Raw genomic sequence first — 15,695 nt, forward strand, 5'->3', positions numbered from 1 at the left:
ACCTTCCTTTCCTCTGCTTCTTCTCGGCTGCAACCACGAGAGGCAATCAGGACCTCACCCCGAGCTAAGTGTCTCGCCGTTCCACTCGCACTCTTTTCGTTCCTTTTTGTTTGCTTGAATTTGCTGTCGTGCCCTCCCTTTCTCTTCCTAGCAGATCAGCTCGAGCATCTCTGCCTGCCTCTTTCACGTTCTGCTGCTGCTGCTTGCTTCTTCTCCGAGCTTATGAGCTGTCACTGTTGCTGTTTGAGCCACTCGAGGCTCCCCGGAACTGCCCCCATCGAAACCCCAAGCTAAGTCCCCGTTTCCTTCCTCACGTTCGTTCTTTTCATCTGCATTTGCTAGCCTTTCCCTTTCCTTTTTTGTCCACTTGCAGGTCCAGTCCATTTCACGGGCTCAAATCCGTTGCAGCCGTCGCCTGGTTGCAGCCACCATGCAGGTTTCCCCCTAGTGTGCTTCGCGGCTTGCAGCCTTACCCTTTGCTGTCGAGGAATCCTTAAATGGTACATCCTAGCCTCCGTTCGTGGGCAGTCCATAGCTTCACATAGTCCCTCGTGACACTAGCTCGGGAGAGGTACAAAACTTGAGCTTAGTATCGTGCATAGAGCTCTCATTTTCGGTGATTCGATGTTTGCATGAATGACGTTTAGGTGAAATGCATGTTTTGATGGAGATTGAGTGAACCGGCTTGTTAATTAAACTCAACACTTCAAAAATCCGAATGTACAATGAGGAACCAACTTCGCCACAAACTTGGATGAACTGATTAAAATGAAAATGAATCTACACGAATTGAATTTCATGCTTACTCGACCTTAAGGAGTAAACCTGACTAAAGGCATTAAGTCGGCTTAATTGATCACTAGAGCTTAAAAATTGCAAATTAAAATTGTTGTGATCATGATTTGTGTGTTCAAGGACGTTTGAATGCATTTTAATTAAAATCCCGCACGAATTGGATTAATCATGAAAACTCAAAAAAAAAAGGTTTAATTTCAAGATGATTGAGAATTAAGGCTTTATTGAACGGTCCATCAATAGTCGGCTCGACGGCCTGAAACCCGCAAATTTAAAGCATTCGACAAGATTTTAATTAAACTCAATAACTCCACGCATGGGGAAGTTGGGATGTTTCACTTGGCTAAACAAATTACTCGACCTTTTAATTAATTGCACGAACCGATCAATAATCTGTAATCATGTCGACAGTTCAAGAGCTGTTGGCCATGCTCCTTTAAAACTCACAATTTTAAAAAGCACCAAGACACATGACACGTGTAGCATAGATATTTAGGGAGTACTCGTGTACTTTGACTTGAGTCTGGGCTCGATTTGAGGCGGCTCAAGTCGGAGTGCACAAGTCTTTCTTAGATCATTTTCGGGCGGAGCGACCAGTTTCTTGGCTCTCTCGGGGTCCTCACAACCTTGGAAGATCCAAAGGATCGGTCGACATCGGCTACTGACCTTCGATAGTTTGTGTCACGTAATCTCGATTTTTCTCGTACACTTACGCATTTTTTTGGTCTAAGGACATGACCACCGGTTCTTGATTTGTCGACACTCAAGGCATTAGGATGACTGAAACATACCGAATAAGAAAAGGGACGGGCGTCTGTCAAGGTGCGATTATCATTCATACACCTTCCCTGTTCTGTCGGCATGTTTCTGTCACCCTAGTGTAGGTCCGGGCACTTAGGGAATTGGATTAGAGGTACGAGCGGGAACGGCCCGTGAAAGGTTATTCGGTCCCTCATGGGATACGTGCTGAGGTCTTGGCACCCTAGTGGTATTTCGTACCCCATTCTCCCTAAGTTTGTGTTTAGAATGGGTCAAAATATGAAGAACATATTAATATCAAACTCGGCTTAACTAAACACAGACAAATAGTCAAGGAAAAGTTTGGGTTTTGGGTTTTTTAGGCGAAAACACTCTCGTAATAATCTGTAAAAGTCGCATTTTCACACTATAGAACAATTTAAAAGTGACAAACACATTTGAGACTTGACTACAAACATTGTATTTGTTGGGCCTTTAAAATACTGTCGAAATGTAACATACCCTCATAGGGCGGTCCATGACCGATCCACACTGAACATCATCCCGTTTATCTGTTTAGGGTAGAAATTTACTTGCTAAGTGACCCTGATTTATAACCTGATTAATCACGTAAACTTGACATTTAAAATACAATTTGTCATTATCCATATGTTGTTATCAGTTTTTTTGGCTGTTTTTGTTTGCCTTTTTTGTCTATTGGCCGAAGGAAAGGTCATTGTACCGTATATTGAAAATTTTGTTCCTTTTCAAAATCTATCTGTACTTAACTAAAGATGATAACATCTCTCAAAACCTATATATATATATATATATTACCCAAAATAATAATGATAATAATAGAACTCTACCGGAAAAGAAAAATAATAACCACATGCTTTCCCAATATCGCATTGAAAGAAATGGGGAGAAGGCGGGACCCTACCCCTTTCGCTCCGCATCGCTTCTACCCAAGTCGGTCTATCCAAATTGGTCTCAACCATATATATTATGGTACACGGAATGATAAGGAAGCCCAAAAAGAAGTCCCTCTCGAGCTGGTAACAAATAGAGCAGGAGTACAGTAAAATGTGCATTTTTTTTTTTGCTCGAGATATAGTAAAATGTGCATGAGATGTTCTATTTGTGAGAATAGAAGTAAAATACAAGAGCAGGGTGTGAAAATGCTTGAAATACGGCTTAGCAACGGAGCGTCTTAAGCCAAATACAAGTTAAATATGAACCATATTTATACCAACCTTATTTCTCGGCTAGGTGAAATTTATTTCCGTAAGGTGGTCAGGTGAAATTTTATTCCATTGAGCATGTTTTTTATTTTATTTTTATTTTCTCTATACTTTTTTACTTTTTGGTGATCTGCCACTGTGCCTTTCGTAAATCAAAGAAAGATGATGACGGATGCGTCACCGCCTGACAATTAAGAGATTACATATTTAATTATGGTGTTATAGTACTAGAAATTTTATTTTCTTGTGCCAAATTAAGGCCTCCACTGTAATGGAAAATATGAAAAAATTACCTCCATTCACGGCACGACATCTGATATTAGGAAAAAAGACAAAAATCTCCCGTCATAGTCATTGGACTCTATTGGCCGAAGGAAAGGTCATTGTACCATATATTGAAAATTTTGTTCCTTTTCAAAATCTATCTATACTTTCTTACCCAAAAATCTATCTGTACTTAACTAAACATATATTTTACCCAAAATAATAATGATAATAATAAAACTCTGCCGAAAAAAAAAGGAATAATAATAACCATATGCTTTCCCAATATCGCATTGAAAAGAAATGGGGAGAAGGCGGGACCCTACCCCTTTCGCTCCGCATCTCTTCTATCCAAGTCGGTCTATCCAAATTGGTCTTCAAGCAGTAGACTTTTTTTTTCTGTCTTTTTTTTTTATATAAGTAAGTATAAATCGATTTATATGATCGGGCATTGAGAATCAACTCATCAATGCCTGAACATATTAATTGTGCGGGCTAATTATATTTACAACCTTTTGTCGAGGTCACTCTTTGAGTTTTACCGCATCTGGACACCATTTCTATTGATCCGAGTTGTCGGTAATGTAACTATGCAACCAGCCTCTTTATCGCATGTAGTGGTGTCACATATTTCAAATTTAAAAGAATTTAGTGAATTCCCCATTATTCTTAAATTTATACGCTCCTCACAGCAATATATTTATGAAAAAGTGTAAAAGTTGTTGAATGATGAGAAGTAACGTGAGATAGAATATATAGCAAAGATTATAGCATGAGTCAAATTTTCTTCATAAAATTTAATAATTGGGATAGATTTTCGGTTCGTCTATGTACTGCATCAACTAAGGATAAAATGAGCCCACATAATCTATAGATTATGTACGTGAGGCACAAACATGCGATCAAAGAAATTGTCAATTCGGTGCTAGAACTCGTTATTTTGGTGAGAGTATTCGTTACTTTGGTGATAGAATTCTTAAAATTATGTTATTTCCTTTTTGTTGAATGTCATCACCTAATACATTTCGATGATATAATTCGTTGTTTTGGACCTTTGGTGCTGAGTTTTATATTGATGCATCGGTCGTTAATATCGGTAAACAAGGGATATTATGTATTATATATATATATATATATCTTGTTTTTTGTTAGATGGCTGTTTCGTATATATAAAGAATTCAGTTCAATCTCTCTGTCCGTGCATCGCACAGATTTACTGACAAAATATATTTGAGAATAGATAAGACTGGAACCAAATCTTTCCCCATTGATAATGGCCGCGCGCTCTTGAGGATCAGGCCCAGACTAGAACGTCAGGGGAACAGGATGGCCTAAGATGAGTGAACTGGTTGTGGTGCTCGTAATACATGATCACGGTGTCTCGCTCAGCTCAGCTTAATCACAACCAAATTTTTTTTGGGACCAGATCCATAAGTCTAACGGTCCCTGACTAATTCAATTTGAGTCGGATTGACTCATTAATGGGTTAAACTCTCCTAATCAAATATTTTCTCCATTCGCAGAGTCGAACCCGAGACCTTAATTAGTTAAGGAGAACAAATGCCGAACCGTTTCAACCAACTCTTATTGGTTCCTTACCGGTAAAATTCCTTACTGGATCAGCTCAAAAAAGCCTTTCAAGTCGAACTCGGAGTATGATAAAAGTTATGTTCTTACCACAGCCTCTCCCGGTATATATATGAACTAAAGATATCAATAAATGCAGCAAACTCACTTAACGTAAGAGCCTACAAAATACTTTTTTCTACCTTTATTTATCATCGTAATCGTCTCACTTCGAATAGCTTTGAAATCCAACTTCCTTGTCTTTCCAAGCAGCTCGACGATGATAATTGAAGGGCCAATATGTTTGCCTTTGGGACCACACCCTATCTTGGAACATCGACATATGAGGAGCCGGGTGAACCATAGTCGCTTGAGTACAAATCATAATTGCGATGACATCAAAGTTTCTTTGATTCATTTTGCCTCCTCTTCCTCTTGCTTTTGCTTATCCTCCTCGTAGGACGGTAGGAGGCTGAAAAGAATTGAAGAAAGCAACAAATATTCTCGCACAGCTTCATTTTAAGCACCAAAACACAAGTATGACTGCTCAGTTGAATTCAATGAACTCACATACTATCACAAGATTAAATTCCTTTTATTAAGTATTTTATTAATGTTTAATTGGGTTTTGATGGTTCACTTTTTCTTGTTATTTTTCTTTTTTATTTTGAAAATTGAAATAATTGCATTTTTGTAAGAATTCTCTATTTCCTATCTTCGTTCAGTACGTTTTCGATCTTTTACCAGCTCGGTAATATTGTCTGTCTTTGTTCAGTTCAATCTCTTTTGGGGCGGGCATTGAAAGCGCTGCAATTATAGCTTTGGTATTTTTCATTTGCAGAAGGTCACCGGAGGTCATGTGACGTACGGTCATCACGGCCATACATCCACAGGACCCATTTTCATTTGAAGCTTTAGCTGCATCGCTTTCCATGCCCGTACTAGCCTTTGTCTTGACACATCCCTCCAAAAAAAAAACAAAACAAAAGAAATATTGATAAATTAGACAATTGCACTGAAACTTCTTCGAAAAATCCAAAGATTGGATTTTGTTTTTCTAAGAATTTTTGTCTTCAGCTTGGATATTTGTTTCTAACACTGAAATTGAACAAATCTGAAGTCAAATATATTTAATAGCATATTAAGTTTTTCTATCCCATGGGCTTTAACCTATTTCTATGTTGGTTTTATTTGGATTTATATAGCTAAATTATTCAGCATGATAATATTGTAAAATCATGTTTAATTTTATTTGGATTTGGTAGTTTTTAAATTCCTCCTCTTCATGACTCTGTACTAAGTAGGATAAAAAAAAAATCAGACCTTTTACTACTTTTTTAAATCTAACTATGGACTAGTGTTTTTATTTACAAAAGCACGAACTTTCATATTTTATTTATTAGATCTACCATGCCCATAAAATTTATTGTATGTTTGATGACATTGCACCGCCACATCCCCTATTTTCGACTACATAATTAAATTATTAAAGATTAATATGACGAAAATCTTAAAAAACAAAGAAAGGAAACAAGTGGACTATGTGATTGTCTTGTATGAGGGCCTTGCCGGCAAGTCCCAACCCCCCAACTGAGGTCACTAATGCTTTCTGTGGTCGCCAATGACCTCAGCCCGGGGGAATGGGTTGTTGGGGCCACTGGTGAGGCTCCACCTTTGGCAATTAAGCCTGATAATGAGATTTGGCTCAATTGCCGGGATTTGGGGGTTGTCAGTGAGGCCCGCATCTTCAATAACCACACAACATGTTGGTTTTCCTTTCCTTTTGATTTCTTTTGATTTTTTTTAAATTACTAGTATTATAGCACGTGCGTTGCACGTGTATTATTTGGTGTTACTTTATTATGGAGATGGTGTATATATTAAATTGATTTATTACGCAGCATTAAGATCAGAGGACCAAACACTATAAATCCAATAAGAGAAAGTGGCAAATAAATTGACCAAAACAAAGTAATATAGAGGGTCTTATAAATTAATTAACTGCATGAAGATACCATGATTTGATTATGTAGATAACGGATCTTTATAAGTCATGTCAACAACAGGATTATTTAGTGAAAATTTAAATCATAAGAGTGCAGAATTCAAAAAACAGAGTCCACAATCTACAGAGGGAAAGACTCAGATAAAGTCGCTCCAAATAAAGAATGTCGCTCTTAAATTAAGCAATATGTGCTGGGCTGTAATAAGCCAATTCCAATTCTTATCACTCTCCAAATATTCAATTCAATGGCCAATCAAGTATTTTGAAAAGCTAAAAAAGCCAAATTTCGTACATTTTTTTTATTATACATTTCATCCACTTTATTGATATCAACCGTAATCCATGTTCACAGTACTGTTTACAAGAAAGCTACTTCCATTCCAAAAATCACTAAGTACACGAAGGAGATGGGGGTACAATCACCTAATTCGATGGACACATCTCCTTTTCACCCTGTCTTACCACGTAATCAGCAATGCTGTTGGCTTCCCGTCGAACAAGGCTGAAAAGAACACCATCCAGACTTGTTTTGATCTCCTCTATGTCTTCTGCTACTGAGCTGACCTTCTAAGGGGTGTTTGTATCCTCTTTTGATGGACAATCAAACAGAACCTTAGAATCTATTCCCACAATAGCATAACACCACCCTTTGTCAGCAACGACCTTAATCCACTTTCATTGCCACTGCCTCAACAATCAGATTAGAACAACCCGAATCTTGTGCCCAGTTCCATCCATTACGGTACCAATCGCAATCACAAACCACCACACCAATACCTGCACAGAAAGTTCCTCTATTTCTTCCCCAATTCAGCTCCTTTTACTTCACCGCTCTTACCTCCTGTCTTCTTTTAAGTTGCATCTAGTACTCTGTCATATTCCCCCAATACATCTTTGGGCCTATGCGTAACATTAAAAGGGAGGGGCCTCTTTTTTCATACATTACTTGGCATCTGCCTTTCCAGTTGTATCAACAAGTATAGGCAATTGCTCTTCTGAATTTCACTAAATCATGCCCCCTCAGCCTATTCGTTTAAAAAAAACCCAGTAGCTATCTATCAATAGATGACACCCCACTTCTATTAATCCTCAGTCCAAGCATGCCACACCAAATACAAACACTCCTTTCACTCAATAGTCACCTTTCTCCTGTGAAGATTCCTCATAGTAGGAACAAATTAGGACAACACCTCCAAAAGAAATTTTTAACCTTCGGAGGGCAATCAATATCCCATATCAGGTTCCAAGTTCTCCCATCCACCTGGTGAGAAGAAGATGGTCTATGTAGAGTTACCCTCTTTTCTTTGTCTCTCAAGAAAGCGTAGACCGACTTAACAGATACCTCCCCATTCTTAGTATGAGGCCATACCAATCTATCTTGTTTTCCGCTTGCTGCAATAGGATTGCTTTGGATTACTTGCTTTTCTTTTTCTGTTATCTTTCCCTACAAACAGACCAAATCCCAGCTCAAACTTGACCTATCAATCAAGTCTTCCACCCTGAGCTCACTATTCCCCTCTATCCCTCCACTTATGCTCACATTTAGTATAATTCAGGGATTTATATTTGGTATCCTTTCAATGGCCACATCGGCTTCCAATCTGTAATGAGGGTTGCCAACAAGATAAAAACAAGGACACGAATAATGATCGTTCAGTATAAACAGAAGCACCTGTCTTGATCTTAACCTCGAGCATACTAAAAGAAACAAGAAGTCACTTCAAGTGCAATACAACTTCTAAACAAGCAGGACTATTGTCACTATTCTCATCTTTCCTATAACGCAACCATCTCTAGGTATGCTAAAAAACAGCTAGTTAAGTTAAAATCACCTTAAGCAGGTTGTTTCCAGTTTCTTTGGCAAACACTTATTAACCTCAGGTTTATGACTTCCATCTATTTACATCATCGATTTTAAAAGTTAGTTTTTCGTTCTACATCAACAAAGAGCATCCTGCCTGCTCCGGAATTTTCGTCCATCTAGAGGTCCAACATAATTTCTCCCTTCAAGCTCTGCATTCTGCTTGGCACATGCAACTTCCACACTTATATATAAATATCAACTTTGGACCCTAAAATAGGAAATAAATTACACCAAAAGCAGCACAAGAAGATCATATGAAACTGCAACAGAAAACACAAACAAATTTGAAACAAAAAAGTTGCAGAACCACGTTAAATCAAATATATGTTAAGGAGAAAATAAAGTACTTCACATTCGTTCTTTACCTTATTAAGAGAATCATTTGATAGTTAAGCAATGACTTGCACTTTCATTAAGAAAGCTGTGTATATTCCTAAGCAAAGAAGCACGAGACAATTCATCCTCAGTGTAGCTACACCAGAGATGGCAAGAGAATGTAAGTGGCTGATATCATTACTCAGGGGCTCAAGATCTGGTATCCTGAAAAACTAAGAATTATATGATCGAACAAGAGGAGCCTCGGGCACATTACATAACAATCAACACATTTCAAAAGTTTAATTTACACAGTTCCACACATAAGGCTTATCCCTATCAAAAAATTGACATGTAAAATGACTCTTGAGAGATAGAAAAGCACTCTAGAATTGTTGGGTATATTTTTGAAACCAGCTAGCAATCTAACATATATCACCAATAATATGAAATAATATCAAACACAGTCCTGTAACTAAAGTCATTATAACATGTAACATAGAGTTACATAAGAGTAACCTGCAAAGAAGCTTGGGACCATATTTCATGAAAATGCCCTTGTAAATGAAACTGAAAGTCAGGGTAACAAAAAGCCCAAATTTCATGCATGTGCTATGATGAGATAAAAGAAAGTGCATAGGAAACAAACCTGCACTCTTAATAATACTGCAGCCCGTACCTTTGGAGAGCCCATGAATTTGATCTTGTCCACACACAGGGCCAACAACGCAAGCCTTTTCTCATTCATACGATTGCTGCACATGCAGAAATGTCAAACAGAATAGAATAAAAATAAATTATACTATTTTGCTCACCAAGATGATTTAGGCATAACATAAAACAAGGCGGGAAAAAAAAAGTTGTCTTAAACTGATTTCAAAGAAAAACTGCGCCATGAGCGTCAATATGTAGATTAGGCCAAAGGAACCGCAGTGATTCATTTCCATCTCTAGTTCGCAAATTTCGAAATAGATAACTTCATTAGCAGGAAGGGAACTGGAAGATTGTGGCTGATTCATGTGTATATTTAAACTTTTAATTCGTTTATTATACATAGTAAGACAAAAATTACTAAGCCATACGTGTAACGTGTGCCTCCAATACCAACTGACAGAGCACCAATTCCCACTCAGTTGCGAGATAGGCTAGAGACTCATCGATTTCCTCATCCGGGAAAAATGGATTCTATGGACTTATCAAAGTAATTTTGGAAAAAAATTAAATCAAGACATGTATACTGTTTGACAATGCATGTGGTTTAACTTCTTCCTCTTCTTTTAGAAAATTTTCTCCTGCAGCCCTACAAGAACTTAATAGAGCAGAGACATACATGTTGTATGGCCTAGATATTCACCACTCTATTATATTTTTCCCATCAGAAAATATCTGCATATCTTCCTCGAGGGAAGAGGAAAAGTCCTAACAATTCACCACTCTTAAGTTCGACAATCACAATTATAGGAAAGAATTACTTTGATCGAGAAAACATTGGGAACATGCAACAGCAGCAATAAAGGCATAACCAAAGGGCTTGTTCCAATCTTACCTAAAAAAAGGGGCTTGTTACAAACCGAGGATCATTTTGGTTGATGCAAAATTTGATTGAATGGCACTGCAAAGCATGAGATGGATGTAAGGGACGTTTCATCAAGCAGTTTGGAGATGGTTACATGGAAGCATAAATGGACCGCAAAGAGAGGCAGTAATGAACGACAGGAGCAAAGGAAGAGTCTGGCGCTCCATATGTGAGGAACAGTACAACAGTATCGATTCGTTACCAATTCAAGAACAGGCGCGCTTGTGAGGCGGCGTAAAGGCTGGATATTAGGACAGACAGCCAACCCTGGCATTGTGGCGATGTATGGTTAGGCGCGGTTTCTGAGGGAAGCAGAGGGCCATGGCAGTGGCAATGTCGGCGGCGAAAGGCGAGGAGGACGGCGGTCAGGTGGCTGATCGGACAAGAAGGCGGAAGCACATGCACTGATGTGTAGGAGCGATTGTGTAGGCGCTGATCTGAGGCAAGTGGACAACCATGCCACTGGCGGGGTGGAACATTGTGGAGGGAAGGCACCGGTTGGTGGGCAGGCCATAGGGATCGGTAGCTCGTGGACGAGCGGCGCCAAGGGGTGTTTACATAATGGTTACTGATGGTCGAGCAGTGGGCTCAAGAAGTCGGGTGAAGGTTGGAGAAGAAGGCGGAGCCGCACGACAGTCCAAAACCAGAGCAGAGACTGGGTGGCACCGGCGGGAGTGGCGATTGGCTTTTTATGGTTCGTTGAACGCAGGCGTCTCTTCCAAACGTGAAAATATACAAATGTGAAAACATACAAATGCGAGTAATAGATTTAAACTGTCTACTTATTAACATAAGTTTATTAATTTAATATAAATTGTTGTTAGTTTTTAGTCAATATAAATAACCAATTATTCATTCACCGACAAATAACCAATTACTAAGTAATTATTTAAATTGAATTTTGTAACAGAACTGGGATCGGAAGTAACGACTATCCTTTGGTTCATGAAATTTGAGAGGGGAATCGAAATCGGAATGGTAACATTCGAATGGTTGATGTTTGTTTAAGGGAAATCGATTTTCGACTCCTCTGTACGGGGGAATCACTTCCCCCATATGGGGGAACCATCCATTCTCTGGGTTCCCTAAGGAATCAAAATTAATTTTGATGCAGGGGAATCAAAATTAATTTTATTTTCTCTTTGTTTTTTGTAATTTTACTATGAAAATTCAATTAATAATTAAAAAATAGAACGATTTCTTAACCGTAAACAAAAGTCAACCATGAACAAGAATGAGTTTACAAAATCGAAACTACTATGAGTTTGTTAAATTTCAAAAATTGTTATTAATCAACTTATAAAATTAAATATCATTAAAATAATAAAAAATAAGATGATGGTGCCGGTGCGTAGCACTGGGTATCATACTAGTGTATCGATATAGATTAACACATAAAACAGAAACAAACGTGCTAGGCTGGGTACAGACGTTGGTCTTTTTTTCTTTTTCTTTTTTAAATTTCTGGAAAAACCTAAAACGAAAATTAATCATAGAAGTGATGTTGATTCTCAGTCTGAAGCAAAGCATTTTATCAAGAATCTATTGGTTGAGGGGTAAATAGTGTCAACAATCTCTTCGGATCTTAGGAAGGGTACTTGTTAGAAGGGAGGGAGAGTAACCATTTACTCTCCATCCCCATAATTGCAAGCACAATGTCTTATCACAATTACTTTTAGAAACAAAAATCTCCCAAAAAAATCTCGAGGTTTTGGATTAATATTTTTTCCTATACTTTTTCCTCCCCATATTGGCGCAATGTCTAATGTATCTCTTTGGTAAGAGTCTTCCACATAAAAGGAAAGATGTAGGGAGGAATCACTCATTCTCTATAATATATACGTACATAGTACGTGAAAGCAGTCTCCCGCAGAAGAACACGAAGAAGAAGAATACTTGCAAGTTTCGGGCACGGCATAGCAATTAGCAGTGTCCACTCTCAATATAAAAACCCTCTAACCGAGACCCTGCAAGGGAAGAAGGAAAAACTGCTGTTGTTTGGTTCCAGCTGATCTGCTTTGCTGCTCTACCGTACAGTCTTATTGGAAAATGGAGTCTCTACTTCAGGGTTCTTTTCCTCGTACACCTTCTCCACATTCCACAGGAATATACAGTGTTATCAGAACCGGACCGGACATCGAATCGGCCGAGACATAAGTTCATGGGTTCATGGGTTCAATCGGGGTTTCGATGGATGAGACCGCTTGTTTATTTTTAAAATAAATAAATAAATATTATTTTAAGAAAATAATATAAAATATATAAAAAATAGTAATATATATTAGATAATAATTAATATGTGTCCAAAAAAATATAAGAAAAAATTATTTGCATCTGATTGTAAATGACTCGTAAAAAAGAACTGATAGTCATTTGACAATACCCAATTAATCAAGAGTTGAAACTTTTCCAATGTCAAAAGAAATTGCCTAAAGAGAGAATGGATTGGAAACAATATACAACACATGAGTTACAACTCATAAGACCACAACAACCTCAGCATACAAGTGTCTGTCTAACCTTCACACAACTCACACGTAAATTAACAATGAAAAAAAAATAAAGATAAGCCATAGTTCACCATTACAAGTTGATAAATCAAACCAAACAAGGACTAACTAATCAGTCAATATCATTAGCAATTCCATGCACTCCAATCTTCACCATAATTTCCACAGATATTGTCTTTAGCTGCAACATCATGTGGTGCTTCAGGAGCTTCAAACAATGGATTATCTTGGACTCGGTCATTGACATTCCCTCCATCAATATTATCTTCGGCCCCATCATCCATATCAAGATCTTCCAAATTCAAATCCAACGAATCTGTACGAGGAATATAACTACTAAAAATGAAATGACAATATACAACCTATCATGAAAATAGTCGCAATGAAATAAGAATATTTAGTACCATCATTTCCATTTTCTTGAATGCACATTTGTAAAGCCCGCCTAAATGTTCGCAATTCTTCATTTGATAGGGCTGGTGGCTCATCCTCTAGTACCCATGTAGAATAAGAAGCAAACTTCTCGAAGCCAATTAGGTCATAATTTCTACCCTTGAAGTAGTTCTTGCAAAACAAACATCTCTTATATATTTATATGTTGCAAGTTACAATAGATCATCAAAACAAAGCAAATTTCTAAATATGAGACAAAATTTCTAGTAAAGTAAGAAAGAAAAAATGGAGAGAAGCAATTGTATGTACCTTTGTTGTAACTTCAAATTATAATGGACATAAACAAGGTCATTCAACCGTTGATGCTCAAGTCGGTTCCTTTTCTTAGAATGAACATGATCGAACAAACTCCAATTTCGCACACAACCCGAGGCACTACAAGTTTGGCTTAAAACATGAATAGCCAACTTTTGTAAATTTGGTGCACTCGAGCCATACCACATCCACCACTCATCTAGACATATATAAAGAAAATAAGAATAAGAAAATGAACAAAATCACAATGACTGAAAAATACCAGTGTTTAGAACATACCCGGGGCTATCACGATGCGATCGGATACTGCGGATACTCGTCCAAAATCACCTTCAGCATTTTTAAAAATTTTCATTTCACTTGTTAGTTTTGTCTGCAATGAGGGCTTCCCATAAGAGTATCTCTCTATGACATCCAGTAAACCGGAAACCGTTCCTCTATTCTTCTCCATCTCGGTCAAGTCATATTGATATTTGGGATTCAACCAATACCCAGCTGCATGCAAATTCTTGTGCAGTTGCTTATCCCATCGAGTATCAAGAATGTTGATATATGACTCAATCTTTTTCTTTCTCTTATTGAATCTTTTCAACATCTCTTCTCTAGCTTTGAAAATTGCTTCAAGCAAAAATCCCATAGCAGGCCTTTCATCGCTATCAACAATACGTAACACGCAAATAAGAGGCTCACTAATTTGCACTATGGCTGCTCATTCAGAGCATAAAGAATCCACAAATAACAGTTTCACAAATTCTTTTGCTTTACTTTCCTTTGCATTGCTTGAACTAGTCCATTCACTAGATGTTAACATAGCCCTTAGAGCATTCTGTTGTGCCAAAATACTCTGCAATGCAATGAAATTAGTAGCAAAACGAGTTGGAGCAGGGTGTAGAATTTCTCGTCCACCAGTGAATTTTCTCATCAAATTCAATGCAAAACAATGATTATAGATATACTCAGTAATCTTTGAAGCATGAGTCACAATATCATTCACCTCGTCCAATTTACCAATATCACTGAGAATTAAATTAATGCAATGAGCCGCACAAGGAGACCAAAATATTGTCCTGAATTCCTGCTCCAACAAGCGACCAACAACCACGTAGTTAGCGGCATTGTCAGTCACAAAGTGAACGACATTCTCTTGACCAACAAATAAGACCACCTCTCTGAATAATTTGTAAAGCATCTCTCCAGTCTTCGAAGCATCTGAAGTATCGACAGACTTCAAGAAAACAATTCCCTTAGGACAATAAAACAAAAAATTAATCAAAGTTCTCCTGCATTGGTCTGTCCATCCGTCCGCCATTATCGTGCAGCACGTCTCTTTCCAAATAGTTCGGTAACTATCAACATACTTTCTCACCTCCTTAACATTTTTTGTCAATAAGTATCCCCGAAGATCATGAAAGCCCAAACCTTTATAACCTGCCCCCATGCTAGCAATGGCATCGATTGCTTGTTGGTAATAAGGAGAATTAACCGTATTAAACGGTATACTTGTAGCCAGCATCCACTTAGAAATGGCAAGATCACACTTCTCGGTGACTTCTTTGCTTTGCAAAACACTCTTGAGTGTCCTTTGAGCTCCCGGTGTTGTTCTCGCTTCAAAGTACAAATTAATTTTCATCTTGTTTGACAGCGCTGCCTTTGATTTGGTATCTTGAGTTGCCTTCCCTTTTGCTTTTGAATGGAGAGGTGTCATTTCTACTATCTCCTCATCATGCTCAAAGAGTGGAGCATATGGATTTTGCTCATATAACATATCACGCTTCCTTTTCTTTTCCATCATGTGCCTCGCCAGATGTTCCTGCATTCTAAATCGAATAGCAACTAGTACCTTCCGACATGCCTCTGCATTCCCTTTTAATCCTGCCAAATGTTGTTTAAACCGATTTATACAGCCATCGGAGAGAACTTTTGAGCAATACAAGTATAGCAGCCCATTCCTTCCACTTGCTGACGGCACTTCCTTGCAATGTGCCCATGCCGGATCAGATTTTCCTCTATTAATGTCTTTTGGTATCGAAGAACTTGGAGTGGATTCTCTATTAGGTGGCGTAGGAGTGGGTGTGTTGCTGCTGCTAGCACCAGTAGAATTCATTGTATA

At 38.0% G+C, this 15,695-nt stretch overlaps 1 protein-coding gene and 1 long non-coding RNA gene across 2 annotated transcripts; both read right to left on the reverse strand.

Annotated features, from left to right (window-relative positions):
* Positions 1 to 6,769: 6,769 nt before the first annotated feature.
* On the reverse strand, positions 6,770 to 11,104 carry LOC116192257. Its single transcript, XR_004154032.1, has 3 exons — positions 10,570 to 11,104; positions 10,338 to 10,403; positions 6,770 to 9,546 (listed from the first exon to the last, which is right to left on the reverse strand). It is a non-coding gene; the product is annotated as an uncharacterized LOC116192257 (long non-coding RNA).
* A 1,898-nt stretch (positions 11,105 to 13,002) lies between these two features.
* On the reverse strand, positions 13,003 to 15,689 carry LOC116206953. Its single transcript, XM_031539794.1, has 6 exons — positions 14,952 to 15,689; positions 14,580 to 14,828; positions 14,351 to 14,429; positions 13,865 to 14,290; positions 13,282 to 13,368; positions 13,003 to 13,193 (listed from the first exon to the last, which is right to left on the reverse strand). The coding sequence occupies exons 1-6, from the start codon at positions 15,687 to 15,689 to the stop codon at positions 13,003 to 13,005; spliced, it is 1,770 nt and encodes a 589-aa protein (XP_031395654.1).
* Positions 15,690 to 15,695: the final 6 nt, after the last annotated feature.

Source organism: Punica granatum, chromosome 1 (genome assembly GCF_007655135.1).
Source record: "Punica granatum isolate Tunisia-2019 chromosome 1, ASM765513v2, whole genome shotgun sequence".
Lineage (NCBI taxonomy): Eukaryota > Viridiplantae > Streptophyta > Magnoliopsida > Myrtales > Lythraceae > Punica > Punica granatum.

Coding starts and splice junctions, on each gene's coding strand:
- LOC116206953 (XM_031539794.1), bottom strand. CDS start 15,689: ATGAATTCTACTGGTGCTAGCAGCAGCAACACACCCACTCCTACGCCA. Junction 14,829..14,951: donor TGACAAAAAATGTTAAGGAG/GTGAGAAAGTAT, acceptor TATTGTCCTAAG/GGAATTGTTTTCTTGAAGTC. Junction 13,369..13,864: donor TCGCATCGTGATAGCCCCGG/GTATGTTCTAAA, acceptor CATGGGTACTAG/AGGATGAGCCACCAGCCCTA.